The sequence below is a fragment of the Oncorhynchus nerka genome, linkage group LG26 (genome assembly GCF_034236695.1).
Source record: "Oncorhynchus nerka isolate Pitt River linkage group LG26, Oner_Uvic_2.0, whole genome shotgun sequence".
Taxonomy (NCBI): domain Eukaryota; kingdom Metazoa; phylum Chordata; class Actinopteri; order Salmoniformes; family Salmonidae; genus Oncorhynchus; species Oncorhynchus nerka.
Window position 1 is genome coordinate 5,542,724 of NC_088421.1, and position 15,961 is coordinate 5,558,684.

General features: G+C 42.2%; 1 protein-coding gene across 1 annotated transcript; it reads right to left on the reverse strand.

Moving 5' to 3' along the window:
• Positions 1-1,091: 1,091 nt before the first annotated feature.
• Positions 1,092-12,869, reverse strand: LOC115110112 (trichohyalin-like). Its single transcript, XM_029635483.2, has 7 exons — positions 11,829-12,869; positions 7,052-7,148; positions 6,179-6,256; positions 5,451-5,644; positions 4,220-5,267; positions 3,904-4,069; positions 1,092-3,611 (listed from the first exon to the last, which is right to left on the reverse strand). Exons 1-6 carry the CDS (start codon positions 11,901-11,903, stop codon positions 3,924-3,926), a joined length of 1,638 nt encoding a protein of 545 aa, XP_029491343.2. The 5' UTR covers positions 11,904-12,869; the 3' UTR covers positions 1,092-3,611; positions 3,904-3,923.
• Positions 12,870-15,961: the final 3,092 nt, after the last annotated feature.

The following is a 15,961-nucleotide window of genomic DNA, read 5'->3' on the forward strand; positions in this document are numbered from 1 at the left end:
TCACAGGGTGGTGAAAGTGCACACTGATTTTGATGCTCCTTTCCATAAAATATCGAAGGTCTTATTCTGGTGACATGATGGATGATGCTTGACTGCAAAAATATTGTCTGGCTCTTATCCATAATAATCTCATCATGTAGACATGCCTAACCTCACACAGTGTTGCCAATTTAGCGACTTTGTCGCTATATTTAGCGAGTATTCAGACCCCTCTAGCGACACATTTTCAAAAAAGCGACAAGCAACAAATCTATCAACTTTTTATGGTGTTATTGGAGACTTTTGGAGACTGACGTGAAAGCACGCATCGTTCTTACTCTTCTCAACGAGCAGTCGGTGCTGCCGTGGGCCCCACTCCCGTCCCAAAGCACTCACAGGCAGCCCAGTACTCTCGCAACAGTCCCTCCCAGCTGCAGTCAGAGCAAGATATGTTCACCCCTCCGCGTCCAGACTGCAAATGAATCGTGCATGCGGTAAGCCGCCGCTGGCTGATCCCACCCTGGATTACATTTTTAAAAAACAATTAACCTGAAATAGGGCCAGACTAGTTACCATAATTTTCTCACATTGCCATGGTCACTTATTTCTATTGTCTCTTTTTGGTCCATTTAGATTGTTAATGTAGATGTAAAAATGTAAAAAAATGTTATGGTTAAAAATGTTAATGTTTTATTTTGCCAGTGTCTCTTTTGGGTCACTTTTGCCGGTCCCAAGCAACACTGACCTCACAGACTTCCCGCACTGTATCTACGAGCTGTTGGCTAACTATCAGGAGAGTTGAAATGTGATGGAAACACATTGAACTTTAGATTTTTATTCAGTACATTAAAACTGAATGTAAATCTGTCGCCAATTGGATGGAAACCTAGCTATGGAGATAGATTACTGCATTGTTGGGTTTGGAGCTAGCAAGAAAGGCATTTCACTGTACTTGTGCACGTGACATTACAACTTGAAACTTGAATTCACCTTAGTTGACAACTCAACCAAATGTAAATCAAAACTAGACGTTGAACTGACGTCGGTGCCCAGTGGGTAGCTTCTCTTACTTCACAACACAAAAAGCAGGACAACAGCTCACAGCACAAGTATACTTTCTCACATATGTTTTTTTATAATCATATCAAAATAGAATTAAGTGGCCATTATCACAACATTCATTTTTTGATAACTCATAACAAAACAGACAATAACTAATTACAGTTGAAAGAAGGCATTATGACACATGCCACATTTTCAATATTTAAAATAAGTTTGTCTGGTAGTTAGGCTATTTGAAGTGAGAACACTTTACCTGACAGTGGACCAGCAGTGGCCCACACACAAGCACTGAGCTTCTTTGCTTGACACATCTGGCCCATGCTGCTTTTAACTTCTGACATTTTTATCGGGGCACTTCTTCTCTTCAAATTGTAGTGTTAGATTATTCACCAAATAAATGAAATAAAGCAACGCAGCCTCAGGATACAGAAGGTCTGATGCTCTACTGTTCCCTATGCAGACAAGGACTGGTTAGCAGTGAGCATTAAGAATAAGGGACTATCTGATTTATGGACTCATGAGTGTTAGCGATCAAATACATAAATATGATTCTGTTCACATACTTACATATACTCTCACACGGGCATACCCACACGCATATTGCACACACGCGCGGGCACAGACAGGCACATACACACGCACAACCACACTGACACACAGAGCTATACGACAACACAAAATCATTACCATAACCTGTCTATCATACAGACAGTGAATGGCAGGCAACACCTTTTCCCCTTTTTCAAAGCTTTTCTTTGTAGTTACATTGGGCTCAATTCGATCAGATCCGTGTCCGCTTTAGCCAACATTCCCATGGCGGTTGTTTTGGCAGTGTCAGAGGTGGAACTGAGTCCCCGGCGTTAATACCTAAAGCGGACATTGCCATTGGCTGAGTCTCACGAACAGAAATCCTATGCAGCCTTGTTAGCAAGTTGGAACACTGGAATGTGAGATGTAATCTACACCTCCATTAGGATGATGAAAATCCCATCATTTGATTAATCAGTTTTCAACCTGAGCGTAATTATTTATATATAGCCGCCACTTTCTTGTTCTGAACTTCGGGCCAATTTGACAGCTCCAATGCAGTTCCTCCTCTGACACAGCCAAAACATAACGCTTGATCTGATTGAATCTGGGCTATGGTCTGTGCGCACAAAGGCTGACAGCTCAAATTATATTGAGACCGGAACAGGGATCGATATTCAACCCCCAAAATGCTTCATATGCAGTAATCCTATTGAAAATGAAGACATGAGACCTATGTGATATAAGGAATACATCATGTTAAAGACAGACATAAAGGTGTAATGCAACCCTGTTTTTAGCACCTTGTATCTTGTTTTAATCCCATTCTCCGAAAGAAGTGTGGAAGCCTCGGCTGAACATGAGAATGCAAACCTGTGCATTGTTGTTGATGGAATTCCAGTGTTTTAGATCAAATTAAATACAATTAAATATGTGTATAGAAAAACGAGATTCTACATTGTGTAACTATTGAGACATGCAATATCTTTGCTGCGTAGTTCTATTGACCTTCCTTAGTGCAGGAATAGACTAGAACATATAGAGCAGCTTAAGCACAATTGTAGGGATACTGCACACATCAGTCAAGACTACCAGTCATTCCAACAGTCCTAGCTCATATAAATGTCATAATTTCATTCCCATTGTCCCTGTAATATCTGCTTGCCATGGTATTTTCCCGGTCCTCTATCATTGTACCTTTCTAGTCCGAAAAATAAAATGTCTTCTTCCATGTCAGAACCCAGGAAGCAACATTTTTGAAATATGTATTTTTTTTAAAAGTATTTTCAAAGGAAAAAACAACGTCTTGTGCTCATAGGGAACTGACATAAAAATGCTCTCTCTCTTTGGTCTTCTTGACAAGCATGATCTGTCCACTTCTTGGGATAATAAACCATGCCTTGGATGAGAATGTGAAGAGTTTTTAACCGACTTGATCTCTACTGACTGGAGTGGTTTACTATGCTGTTCAAAAGTCACGAGGGAGGTCCAATAGCACTGAGTCCAACGACAGTCCAACATCCTTGTGAACGTTCCAACGTTCATCCAGTGTTCCGATGATATCTCCCAAAGTTCTAATGTTGTTCCAATGATCTGTTCCAAAGTTCTAATGTGGTTTGAATGTTCTGTTCCGACGTTCCACGGTTCTTGATCCGACTGGGGGAACATCTTGTTGTTAATAGGAGATCATCTTTTGATGGATCAGACATATGTTGATGGATCAGACATATGTTGATGGATCAGACATATGTTGATGGATCAGACATATGTTGATGGATCAGACATATGTTGATGGATCAGACATATGTTGATGGATCACCTCAACCTCGTATGTATTTACATCCCATTCTTCTTGTCCCATATTTCTTTCCGCCCAAGGGTTTGTTTTGGGTTCACCAGACAATCATTAGTACTATTAGGGAATACCTCACGGTCACAGGACGAGCAGGTTACTGACACTCGAATATTAACTCATAAGAAAGGAATGAACTGCTCGGTGTCGCCACTGGATTGTCCACAACAAACACAGAGAGCATCACTCCCTGGATGAGAAGGAGAAACAGAAAAATGGTTAAAATGGTTATATTCTAGACCAGGCTCGTGTAGAATATAGTTTTTGTATATGAATATACACTTTTCTGTGGAAAGTATGTAAAAGGGTTAGGAAAGTATTTGAAAACTGTTTGCAAATACCTTGCCCAAAAAAGTATTTGAAAGTGTTATTTGAAAGTACTTGGAAAGTATTTGTGGTATTTGAAAGTACTTGGAAAGTATTTGAATGGGTTTGGAAAGTATTTGTGTTAGGAAACCGTTTCTATCCGTTCTATCTCTTACCTTCAGAGAGATTGTAGGTTCTACATTAGCATTGCTCTCATTGCAGCCTTGCTGATACGCTTGCGGTTGTTCTTCCTCATTCTCTTCCTAGTTGGGCCGGGCCGAGCAGGTGGCCGGGGACCAGCCAGGACTGAGGGCGCTCGCGTCGATGTGGGCGAAACTGTGTCTGGGAGAATAGGAGAATATTAGATTCAGATGATTTAACAGTTTGGAATACACATGAAACTGAGAAACATAAATCCAAAACACATATACACACACACACAGACACAGCCACACACCACACACTTGCTAGCTCACAATGTTCTCTATCTACCTGTTCTTTTTGTGGTGGTTTGAGTTTGATGTTTATGATTAGGCCGATGGTACTGCTGCTCCTCTTCTTCTTGCTGTTCTTTCTGTTGCTCGCGTCTCAGGAGCTCCTTCTCATCGTCCAGCCTCCTGTGGAGTAACAACAGCTCCTTCCTCTCCTCCTCTAGCTTCTCCTGTTCCAGTTGGAGAGCGTGCTGGAGGCTCCTCTCTGAATCAGGGGTCTCATTGTCTTTACGTCTTTGATCAGCTTCCTCAAGGGGAGGGAATCTGCTCTCGGGCCTCTGATTGGTTTCCTCCGTAGGATGGAATTGCTGTTCTGTTCTTTGATTGGCTCCCTCTCTGCTTTTGGTTTCCTCTGAGGAGGAGTTGGTCCCATGTCGCTGTTGCTTTGATGTGTTGGTGCGTAGCGAGGGACTCTGTGTTTGTGTGGCTTGTCTCTGTGTCTCTTGGTCTCCCTCCTCTTCGCTGAGGCTCAGACTACCCTGCTGCCTATCTCCCCTACTGACATTTCCCTCAGTAATGTTAAATAGCGAGTCCCCACGCGTCTCGACCCTGTCTCTTTTCTCGTGGTCAAGCTGTGCCATGTCGATGTCCATTGCGGTTGTAGTGCCGTTGACACTACTACTGTCTCTCCCCTCCTCCATGTCATCGTGATGTCGAGGTTCGGTCCACTCGTTATCCCCCAGCTGTCTGGTAGCGTTAAGCACCCACTGAGGATCCATCTTGTCATGGTCCAGCCCATAGCCCCCTTTCCTCTCCCCTGCGTCTGAGGAGGTGTCCTTGGGGTTCCAGTGCTGGTCCAGCAGGTCTTCCAGCTGGATCCTCTGGTTGTGCTTCAGCTCATCTCTGCGGTGCAGCTCCTCCTTGGATCTGGCCGTGGCTGGATGGCCCTCTCCTTTGTTGTCTTTCTGCTGTCTGCGGGGCGTGGACTTCTTCTTGGGGGCGGCCGGGGGACGAGGGGCAGGCTGGCAGCGACACTCCACGTGGTCGTGGACCGAGACGACTGCCTTGGAGTAGTTGGGCCGCTTGTCCACGTACTGGATCTTCATCACCTAGTGAGGAGGAGGAGGCGGGAGATTCAAAACGACTAAATCGCTTTTTATTTTTTATGACTAATCCTTTATTTGACCAGGTAGGCCTAAGTCAGCTGAGAACATTCTCTTTTACAGAAACAACCTGGGGAAAAGTTTCAGGGTAGAGGACAGGTGTTGAGATGGGGGGTGGTGTATATGTACCTGTAGGTGCCTGGTGTGGGTCAGCACGGGGACACACTGCAGGCTCTTGGTGTTGCAGCAGCCAGAGCATCGCTGTACCTCCACACAGGGAGGCCACAACATGAAGTTGGCGTTGCTGCGGTCCAACATGGCACGGGTCACCTCCATCACCTCTGTCCTCACCTTACATAGTGCCTGCTGAGCCGGCTGGGCGTCTGAGACAACAAAGACAGACAGACAGACGGACCATTTAAAACCTCCCATATTACAGACAGGTTTCATAAGATGGGACAGTGTACATTAATCAGCAAATCAGACACATAATTGTAAATGTGCTGGAGCCTCAGGCTTAATGTTAAAAGCCTACCATCTACACTGCTCAGTGCATACAAAACAGCCAGCACATAGGCCTCAAAATGTATAAAACATTTAGTTTACACTAATTCTACTGAAGGTATATTACTTATGCTGTTTAAAGAAATCACATGCTATTGAAACAGTGTATGCATGAATCTTCATACGTGCTGGAGTGTAACTTGGAGTTGCAGGTCATAAGGCGTTTGTTCAGCAAATAACTAATGAATGGCAATATGGTGACATACTTTATATGTTTCTTTACCACAACATGCATTACACAACTCATTTTGGATTAGATATAGCTGTCCAAAACCACCCAAGTCAACATGAGTGACGGAAATATGTGGAATTATAGCCTAGCGTCAGAGACTATGAGGAAGTTGAAAACTCACCCAGACTCCTTGGCAATCGGTTGCTAGTGTTGTTGGAGTGTTGTCCACTCGGCAAAAAATCGTCCGAGAAATCCTCATCTGACAAAAAACAATCCAATCCAATATTAGTTTACAGATCTAATCAGCTCGTTGCTTCAATTGTTTATTTAAAAAAAAAAATGTTTTAGGGGGTTATGACTTTTACTCTCTCTGTGTGTATGTGTGTGTGCGGGCGCACGTGCATGCATCTGTGTACGGTGCATGCGTGTGTTTATGAGAGAGTTTTGAGGCATTGTTTACAAGTTGAGCTTCCCCTTAATAGATGTCTGTTTGTGTGGCAATTTCTTTCTGTCATGACCTCATGTTTGTATGTTTTTGTATCTTGAGACACTGAATAGTTCCCTCTTTGTTTCTCTTATCTCGTTGAGTTTGTATATAGTGTTGACTGTATGTGATGTACGCTATTCAATGATGGGAATATGTGTATCTATTTAAGAAGTCTTTCTGCCCTCTGTGTCACTGACGGTTTGTCTGTTAGTCAGTCTGTGAGATTCTGTTTATAGTATTTACTGTGTGTGACGTTGGCCTGTCCCTGTTGGGAATGAAATCTGGGCATCACGTGACAACAGTTTTCACTTTCTTTCCCTCAGTCTCTGTTGGTCGGGTTAGTCCATCTCATGGCGTGACCAGTGTGTCTGGCTGGCTTGTGGTCCTGTACAGCTCAGTTGTTAGAGCATTAGGCTTCGGGAGCCAGGATGTGGGTTTGAATCCCAGGGCCACCCATACGTAAACATATATGCACCTATGACAGTAGGTTTCTTTGTAAACCGATTCTGCTAAAATGCATATGCATGTTGATGAGTATCAGCATAGTACAACGTTCGAGATATTTACCTACGGAGTCACTGAGCAGCAGCAGCTGCAGGTCCTCTATGGAAGAGATAGGGTTGCTCCTAACCAGCTCCACCAAACCTGGAGGGAGAGGATCCCCCTAAGAGAAAGAGATGAGACAGGAATAAAACTAGATTCTCCCAAATCAAATATTTTCTCAGCTTCCCCATTTATTCTGTGTAGATATGTAAGCAAAGAGACAACAGCAGTGGTACATGTAGGCAGTGGTGTAAAGTACTTAAGTACAAATATTTTAGAGTACTACTTAAGTAGTTTTGGAGGGTATCTGTACTTTACTTGACTATTTCTGAAATGTTTTATTTTTTACTTCACTACATTCCTAAAGAAAATATTGTGCTTTTTTTACTCCATACATTTTCCTTGACATCCAAAAGTACTGGTTACATTTGAAACGCTAAGCAGGACAGGAAAACAGTCCAATTCACACACTTATCAACAGAACATCCCTGGTCATCCATACTGCTTCTGATCTGGCAGACTCACTAAACACAAAAGCTTTGTTTGTAAATGATGTGTTATTATTATGAGTGTTGAAGTGTGCTCCTGGCTATCCATACATTTTAAAAACAAGAAGATTGTGCCGTCTGATTTATACTTTTACTTTTGATACTTAAGTACATTTAAAACCAAATACTTTTAGACTTTTACTGGTGACCTTCACTTTTACTTGAGTTATTTTCTATTAAGGTATCTTTACTTTTACTCAAGTATGACAATTTTTCCACCACTGCATGTAGGTAGGTGTGGGTTAGGGTTAGGGGGTTATCCGACTTACCCCCCTAATCATTAATGAAACAAGAGGATGAAGGAAATGGCTGCTTTGATTCACAATGGCCACTAAGAGGGGGTGAATGACTATTGGCCTTGTGTCACCTCATCTGCTAATACTTAGGGGTCACAGGAGTCAGGAAGGGTTCAGGAAGTAGTGGGGGATGGAGTGATTGAGAGGAGGAGGAGGAGAGGTGGATCAGAACAGAGAGATAATGGAGGGATGGATGAATAAAGGAGAAGAAGTTGCATCTATGGAGATATTAACTCTTGCTAGCTGGGTCTACCACTGTTTGACCTATTGGGTCCGAATCCCAGGTCTCATGCACACCACAATACTGAGTTAGCTCTCTGAGCTAATGCCTAGGCATTCATTCAGGGAGCTAACACAAGTCGAACCACCTCTGTCCGTTACATTCATCCATTCAGTTTCTTGTGAGAATAAAACTAAGCCCTTTGGGGAGTGCTTTGAGGAGGAAGAAGCCATGCGTGAACGGCATTCGCACACTATTAATGTACATAATGTACTTTTCCCCATTGTTGTTGGGCACTGAAGAAAGTCCAGCCATACAAAAGGAAAATGCCATGAGTTAAATTAACATCTCTATTTGTGTAGCGATGCCCCCGAGGAGCCATCCCAGTTATTTCCTCTCCTTGGCCCCAGTCTAAGGCCTGAGGCTCCAATGGCACCCTATTCCCTATTTAGTGCACTACTAGCAATGTCATTTGGGACGCACTCTAACTGTGCTGGCTGCGCATTATGGTCTGGGCCTTTGTTCATAGAGTGGCCGTTGCCATGGCGATTTGTGTCTGGGCGGGAAAAATTAAATAAACACTTCACCCCCTGCAACTGATGTAAACAGAAAATCATAACCTTCACCCTATAATACTGTAGGAATCCAGGAGTTACTCTGGTCCTAATTGGTGAACTCTAAATCAGAACTCTAAATCACACACACAAGTCAGCATCTGACTGGGTCACATCTGGAAGTTCTGGAACAGTCAGTGTCTTCTAAAATTTACTGTCATTCTTCTGATCACACAGACTGAGACAGGCACTTATTTTAGAGCCATCATGCAGTAGATCTCCATCTCTCTGAATAGAGATGGAAACAGAGACAGTCCCAGTCCCCGTATTTCATACATAGGGCACTTAACAGGGAATACATTGCCCCAGTGATGTTTAATGGGAAGTGGGTTGAGCTGAGGAATGCCAGGTACAGGCTATAGGAGTAGAGAGGTGAGGAATAAGGATACATGATTATGGGTCTAGTTTTGCTGCCTACCGGCATGCGAGTACACACACACACACAAATGCACATACGGCTGAACATGTGCACATTCTCACATCTCCCTAAAACCATGCCTATGAGCACATGGTTTATGCATACGTTTATAGGAACACACACAAACACATTCAGACATTACATTATACAGCTAGAATCCATTCTGTGGGATTTAGTTGACTGAGGGAATTCCCTGATGGTATACCTCAAAGACACTTCATGTGATCACTAGCTACAGGCATGTACACCAATACATCACTGGATGGGAGGATGTATAGATAGATGACAGAGGACTAGTTCGACTATACATTAACAACACTTTCTAATCAACCCTTACTGCCACCTCCAACAACCTGTCCTCAGGGCAATTTGTATGATTTGGGACATTTATTTGCGTCCCTCCAAGGCTGCCTCCAAAAGCCCAGTCTTTGACATGACAAATGTGGTGGACAACACACACCACTGGCAGCTCTGGGAAGAAGACACACTAGAGGACTGACTTGCCTAGTTAAATAAAGGTTGAATAAATAAATAAATACATAAAAAGGAAGTCATCGATCTGATAGCATGAAAGCAACTGAACGGCATTCTGGGAAACCCAGCAAAGAAGGGGTGGCGCCGCATTTCGCCCTGTTTAAACATCCATTTCCCATAACTGAAGACTGTGTGTGTATGTTGTTGTGACCCACATAGTCAGAGCTTTGTTTCACTATAGTCTCTTCCCACAGCCGCTACTGCCCAATCCTGTGAACTTCCCAAAGACGGCCCGATGTACCTCAGTCGGGTGAGTATAGTGATTGCAATGCCAGGATAGTCGGTTAAATTCTTGGGACCACTAGCATGTAAAATGCATGACTGTAAGTTGTCTTGGATAAAAGTGTCTGCTAAATGGTATATATACACTTAGTGTACAAAACATTAAGAACACCTTCCTAACATTGAGTTGCACCCCCCCCCCCCTCCCTTTTGACCCCAGAACAGCCTCAATTCATCGGGGCATGGACTCTACAAGGTGCCGAAAGCGTTCCACAGGGATGCTGGCCCATGTTGACACCAATGCTTCCCACAGTTGTGTCAAGTTGGCTGGATGTCCTTGGGTGGTGGACCATTCTTGATACACAAACTTGTGAAAAACCCAGCAGCATTGCTGTTCTTGAAACAAACCAGTGCCTACTAACATACCCCGTTCAAAGGCCCTTAAATATTCTGTCTTGCCCGTCCACCCTCTGAATGGCACATATACACAATCCAGGTCTCAATTGTCTCAAGGCTTAAAAATGATTCTTTAACCTGTTTCCTCCCCTTCATCTACACTGATTGAAATCGATGTAACAAGTGACATCAATAAGAGATTATAGCTTTCACCTGGATTCACCTGGTCAGTCTAGGTAATGGAAAGAGCAAGTGTCCCTACTGTTTTGTACATTCTGTCTATATTAGTATTATATTCAAGTTAGGGCCACTTTGGCCTCTTCTCAAGTCTCAAAATGAGACCCTCAAACTTGAATTATATCTCCTCTCTTAAAGACATAAGCCATAATGGGGACGGGACTCACCATGGTTTAATTCACCATGCACTTAACATGTGTGTCATATGCAGGACGTATCCTGAGGAAGGAAATTTTAGGACACTCGCTGTGTATGCTACGATACAAAGTACATCGAATCGACTCCAGCAGTCAAGACGAGACCCCTCTCCCCTTGAGTTAAACACATTTCTTCCTATTCTTTTTAACTGTCGCCGTGTGTATTAAGGCCCTCGACACCATGATTCAAGACAATGGTCAGCCGTAGCATAATCAGAATGATTTATAGTTGTGTTGCTGTGACAAGCGCTCATCCTATTGCTAGCCTGTCAAATATCCTGTGGACACACACACACACACACACATTTGGCCTTGCTTAGCTCCCAGGCATGTTTCATGATGGGTCTGGTGAGATTTTAGATGGCCTTGGCCTTCCACTCATATGATGTTTATCAACAGGTTTATGCGTTTAGGCAATCTGGAGAGGGGCCCATGTTGAGCATGAGCATGTGGACAAGCATTGGAGGAAAGATTGTTATTTTCACTTAGGGATTCTGGACTATAAGAAGTTTAGGTTCTGTAGACGGGTCTGCCATGTGCTGTAACTGTTCTATGGTTACCTTGCCAAGCAGGGCCCAATCGGATGTCCTCACCATGAGGCCCTCACAGCCCGAAGTGAAACTTAGGACTGTTTCAAATCAATTGTATATAGAGCATTAAAGCATTAAAGCCATGAGGTGAGCTGTCATGAGGTGTGGTTCAGATGATGAGCAGTTTAACTTACAAGACGCAGCTTAATTAATCAACAATAACAAGTGCACATGTGGTTGTATGCCACAAACATACACTAAGTGGAGGGGTGAGGGGCCTGGTTCACATTTATTTTGTACAAAACATTACTGAATGTAACAAGTTGGTGCCTTTTGTTTGGAGAGCACACAAGGCCTAGTGCACACATTGTTAAAATACAATGACCCTGAAATTCAACAATGGTCTATAATTGGGGCCTGGTGTCAAATATACTCAACAATGGTCCCTAATTTGATCATTCACAGTGAAATTAAACAAAGAAAATAAACGTAGCCTTTCAAATGAGCTAAACAGGAAAACATACATTTGGCAACGGACTTTGGGCAATTAGGCTTACATTTGAATGAATGAATTGACTCTGTCACATACCTCTGCGCTGCCCCACCGCAGACATGCCGCAAGCAACGCGAGCAGCTGAACCCGAACCCAAACCCACGAGCTCATCTTGCTGCCCAGGCTGGATTCTCCGCGATAGACCAAGCATTTATGGAAACAGCACGAGCCTCTCCCTCAGCACTAGGCGTGGGGACAGCGGCTCGCTCTGTGGAATTGGAACTCCTTGCCTTGCAAGTGGACGGACACCTACACTTGTCGTCTCAGCAAAGTATCCAGTGAATTAGCAATTGTAGCCTGCTCAACGATACGCTTCCCACACAGAACGTCCACCCAGTTCGAAATTCCACTAGAGGAGTAAGGCGACTTTTTTGAAGATGATTTGGTCCATTTTCAATTGATGTCTTTAAATCCCCAAGGAAGTGTTTGTGGTGTGTTCCAAACACAATAATCTCCTGCAGGCGTGATGATAGTCTCAGACTGTTTGGTATCACACAATTTAAAAATGTTTTTAAGGCACCAGTCGATACATTAAAAGTCCAGGTGCGAAATTAAAACGCCCAATGTTATAGCCTATGGCTTTAAAATAAACATCTTACATTATCCTACAAAATAATCAATATAATGAGAAAAAAAATCTTCAAACATTTTAAATTACTTGTATATATCAGACAAAGTTGACAAACAAACAATATTCTAGACTAGATTAGTAAAATGTTATTTATACTACACATTAATACAGGCTAATGCTAGGTTATCCCTCGAGACATCAAAACTCTTCAAGTTGATTAAAATCCCTTTTTTATTTTCCTTTTTCCACGCGTTGTAGCCTACACGAGGTTATTCTCTCCTTTATAACGCACGGCGCGCCTCTATATGAAGCGCCACACAAGTGTGGTACGTAGCCTACAATGGGAGTTTGCTGTCCGCTGCCTCGTCACAGGCTTATCAATATCCAAAGCTCTCTGTGGCACAGTGCGCTTCAGCCCTGTTCCCTCCTGATTACGCCTCTACCGCACTTGACCGGAGAGCAGATTTCCAAGAGTTTGTACAGTATCTCTCCCGCCCCCTGAAGGCAGGGCCATCATCTACACAAAAAAAGGACTGACTGGGCTCTTGAGGGAAAGGTCTTAAAGGAGAAGTCTCGTGTGAGTTATTGCAAGGGTTTATGTCTGCAACCATGTATTATAAGCTGCAAATTCACACCGAAATGTGTGTCATAGATCTGTCATTCTCATTGAAAGCAAGTCTAAGAAGCTATACATCGGTTCTATGTGCTCTATTTCTAAGCTTTTCTTCTTAAATTTTGTTTTTGCATCTTTTACTTTCGTTTTTGTACACCAGCTACAAACTGCTGAAAATAAAATTATTCTGGTTATGGTAAATATATTTCACAGCGGTTTAGATGGTACAAAGATTCTCTACACTTCCTTACACTTGCTTTTTTTGTCACATAAACTGAAATTAGGTGAACTATTAGAATTTTAGCAACCAGAAAATGGCAGAGCGATTTCTACATATTTTTAATAGCCCATTAGCACAGATGTTTGAAAGTACAGTACACTGTAAAACAAATCATGTGATTGTCACAGTGAATTACTGTATAATCAGCAGTAACATACTTATAAACTGAATACAGTAGATTACAGTAAATTGCAATGCATTGTGGGAAAAATGTATATGTCAGGGAAATTTTTGTTGTATTTTGGAATATCACTGTCAAATTCTGCATAAAACACAGTAGAAGTTCACTTACTGTATTTGTGAATATTCCAATAAAAATGCCACACTCAAAACATACAGGCAACAAAATCAAAGCAAATCCTCTGAAGCAAGACAGAAAACGTTTTTTCTAATTGTTATTATAAATGGAATATTTATTCTTAGTTAATTAGTACAAGTCCGGCAGACTAAATATCCCGAAGCTTCTGCACATGTGCAGATCATGTTCTGCGCAAGTGCATATTTTCGACTTTATGCGGAGAGAACAGGCTACTGAGGAGATTAATGCTTTTTTAATAAAGTCAGATCAAAGCTGAATCAATGTCTGCAAGGTCACATAATGATAGTATTCTACATAACAGAACCAAATATTAATAGTGTAGTATAAGATTACTGTAAGACAACCATGAGACATCCCTGCAGAATCTGCAAACCAATTATTTTATCTCAGTCAGTTTCATGGGGATATACGCTACCGTTCAAAAGTTTGGGGTCACTTCGAAATGCCTTTGTTTTTGAAAGAAAAGCACATCTTTGGTCTATTAAAATAACATAAAATTGATAAGCAATACAGTGTTAATCTTGTAAATGACATTTTTTTTAATGGAATATCTACAGAAGTGTAGAGGCCCATTATCAGCAACCATCACTCCTGTGTTCCAATGGCACGTTGTGTTAGCTAATCCAGGTTTATCATTTTAAAAGGCTTAATTGATCATTAGAAAACCCTTTTGCAATGATGCTTAAAAACGTTGTTCTGATTAAAGAAGCAATAAAACTGTCCGGCTTTAGACTAATTGAGCAAATGGAGCATCAGCATTTGTGGGTTCGATTACAGGCTCAAAACGGCCAGAAACAAACACCTTTCTTCTGAAACTCGTCAGTCTATTCTTGTTCTGAGAAATGAAGGCTATTCCTTGTGAGATATTGCCAAGAAGCTCAAAATCCCGTACACCGCTGTGTACTACTCCCTTCACAGAACAGTGCAAACTGGCACTAACCAGAATAGAAAGAGGAATGGGAGGCCCCGGTGCACAACTGAGCAAGAGGACAAGCACATTAGAGTGTCTAGTTTGAGAAACAGACACCTCACAATTCCTCAACTGGCAGCTTCCTTAAATAGTACCCGCAAAACACTCCTGAACTTATTTAAGCTTGCTATAACAAAGGGGCTTGAATACTTATTGACTGAAGACATTTCAGCTTTTGATTTTGAATGAATTTGTCAAATGAAAAACAAATCTCCACTTTGACATTACGGGCTCAATTATGTGGTGTGTAGGCCAGTGACACAAAATCTACATTTAATCCATTGTAAATTCAGGCTGTAACACAACAAAATGTGGAAAAAATCAAAGGGGTTTTGTAACTTTCTGAAGCCACTGCATGTAATGTGTTGTCATAAAGAGTTTAATTTGAATGGTAACACTCGCCTAGGAACTCACTTGGTGAAAGCCACAGGACAGAAAATGAAGGAATTAAACAAATCTGTCAACATTTCCCAGTAGCACCGGGCATAAGGAAAATAATCCAATACAACGTTGGGGTTTGTAAAGACAAAATGCCTTAAATCTCAATGAATTCATGAATGCATTCATCCATTCATTCATTACATATTCACGAAATAGATGCTGCATTTACAATGACCATGTCATGAATAACCCACGCTGACTTCAGAACAGAGATGAATAGGCTACTGCATAACGCAGTGCCCTTCCTTCCTCCATCTCACATGATGAGAGGTCGTGATCGTGGTCCCTGTGTCCTTTACCCACATCGCCCCTAGCGAGAAAGTAGGCCTAAGAGGTGTATCTAAACACCACCAGAGCTATTCTCAGATATTATGACCTTTCCTATCTGCTCCATGTTTATGGGACATTTCTGGACAATACTGCCTGTGACTCATCCTAACTTAAACTCACTTAGACTTGAACCCCAAAATAGTGAGCCAACATTATGGACTGGATGTAACGCGTACAGGTTGATTCGATTTGTTGATATGTCTCTATTTCTGCAAATTAAAACATGTGTCACTTTTTTTTTATAGTTGTTGTTTTTGTCTGTAGAAAAGGGGAAAGAAAAAAGAGGGGAGAAAAAGAAAAAGGAGAAAAGAGAGAGAAGAAAAAGTAACAGCCAAAATAACTAGGTCCCCGAGTGAGCTTCAGCAACGGTGTTGAGAAACACCACATCACTTGTTAGCAGATAAGTATGTCATCAATGTAATCGGAAAATAATGTAGTGCTTTGCTGTAAATTGCCAGGGACAAAACCGCATACCGGTCAGGGAGGAAATGCTCATTGCTCACAGACAGAGAAGTGACTGTGTTTGGCATTTTACGCCGAGGCTCATAGAAGCTGTGTGGGTGTCAGAAGAATCGGTCAGTGAAACCGTTCAGTGAAACATTGTGGTTTTAAAAGAGAGGACCAGAGGTCAAGTTTGGATGAGCC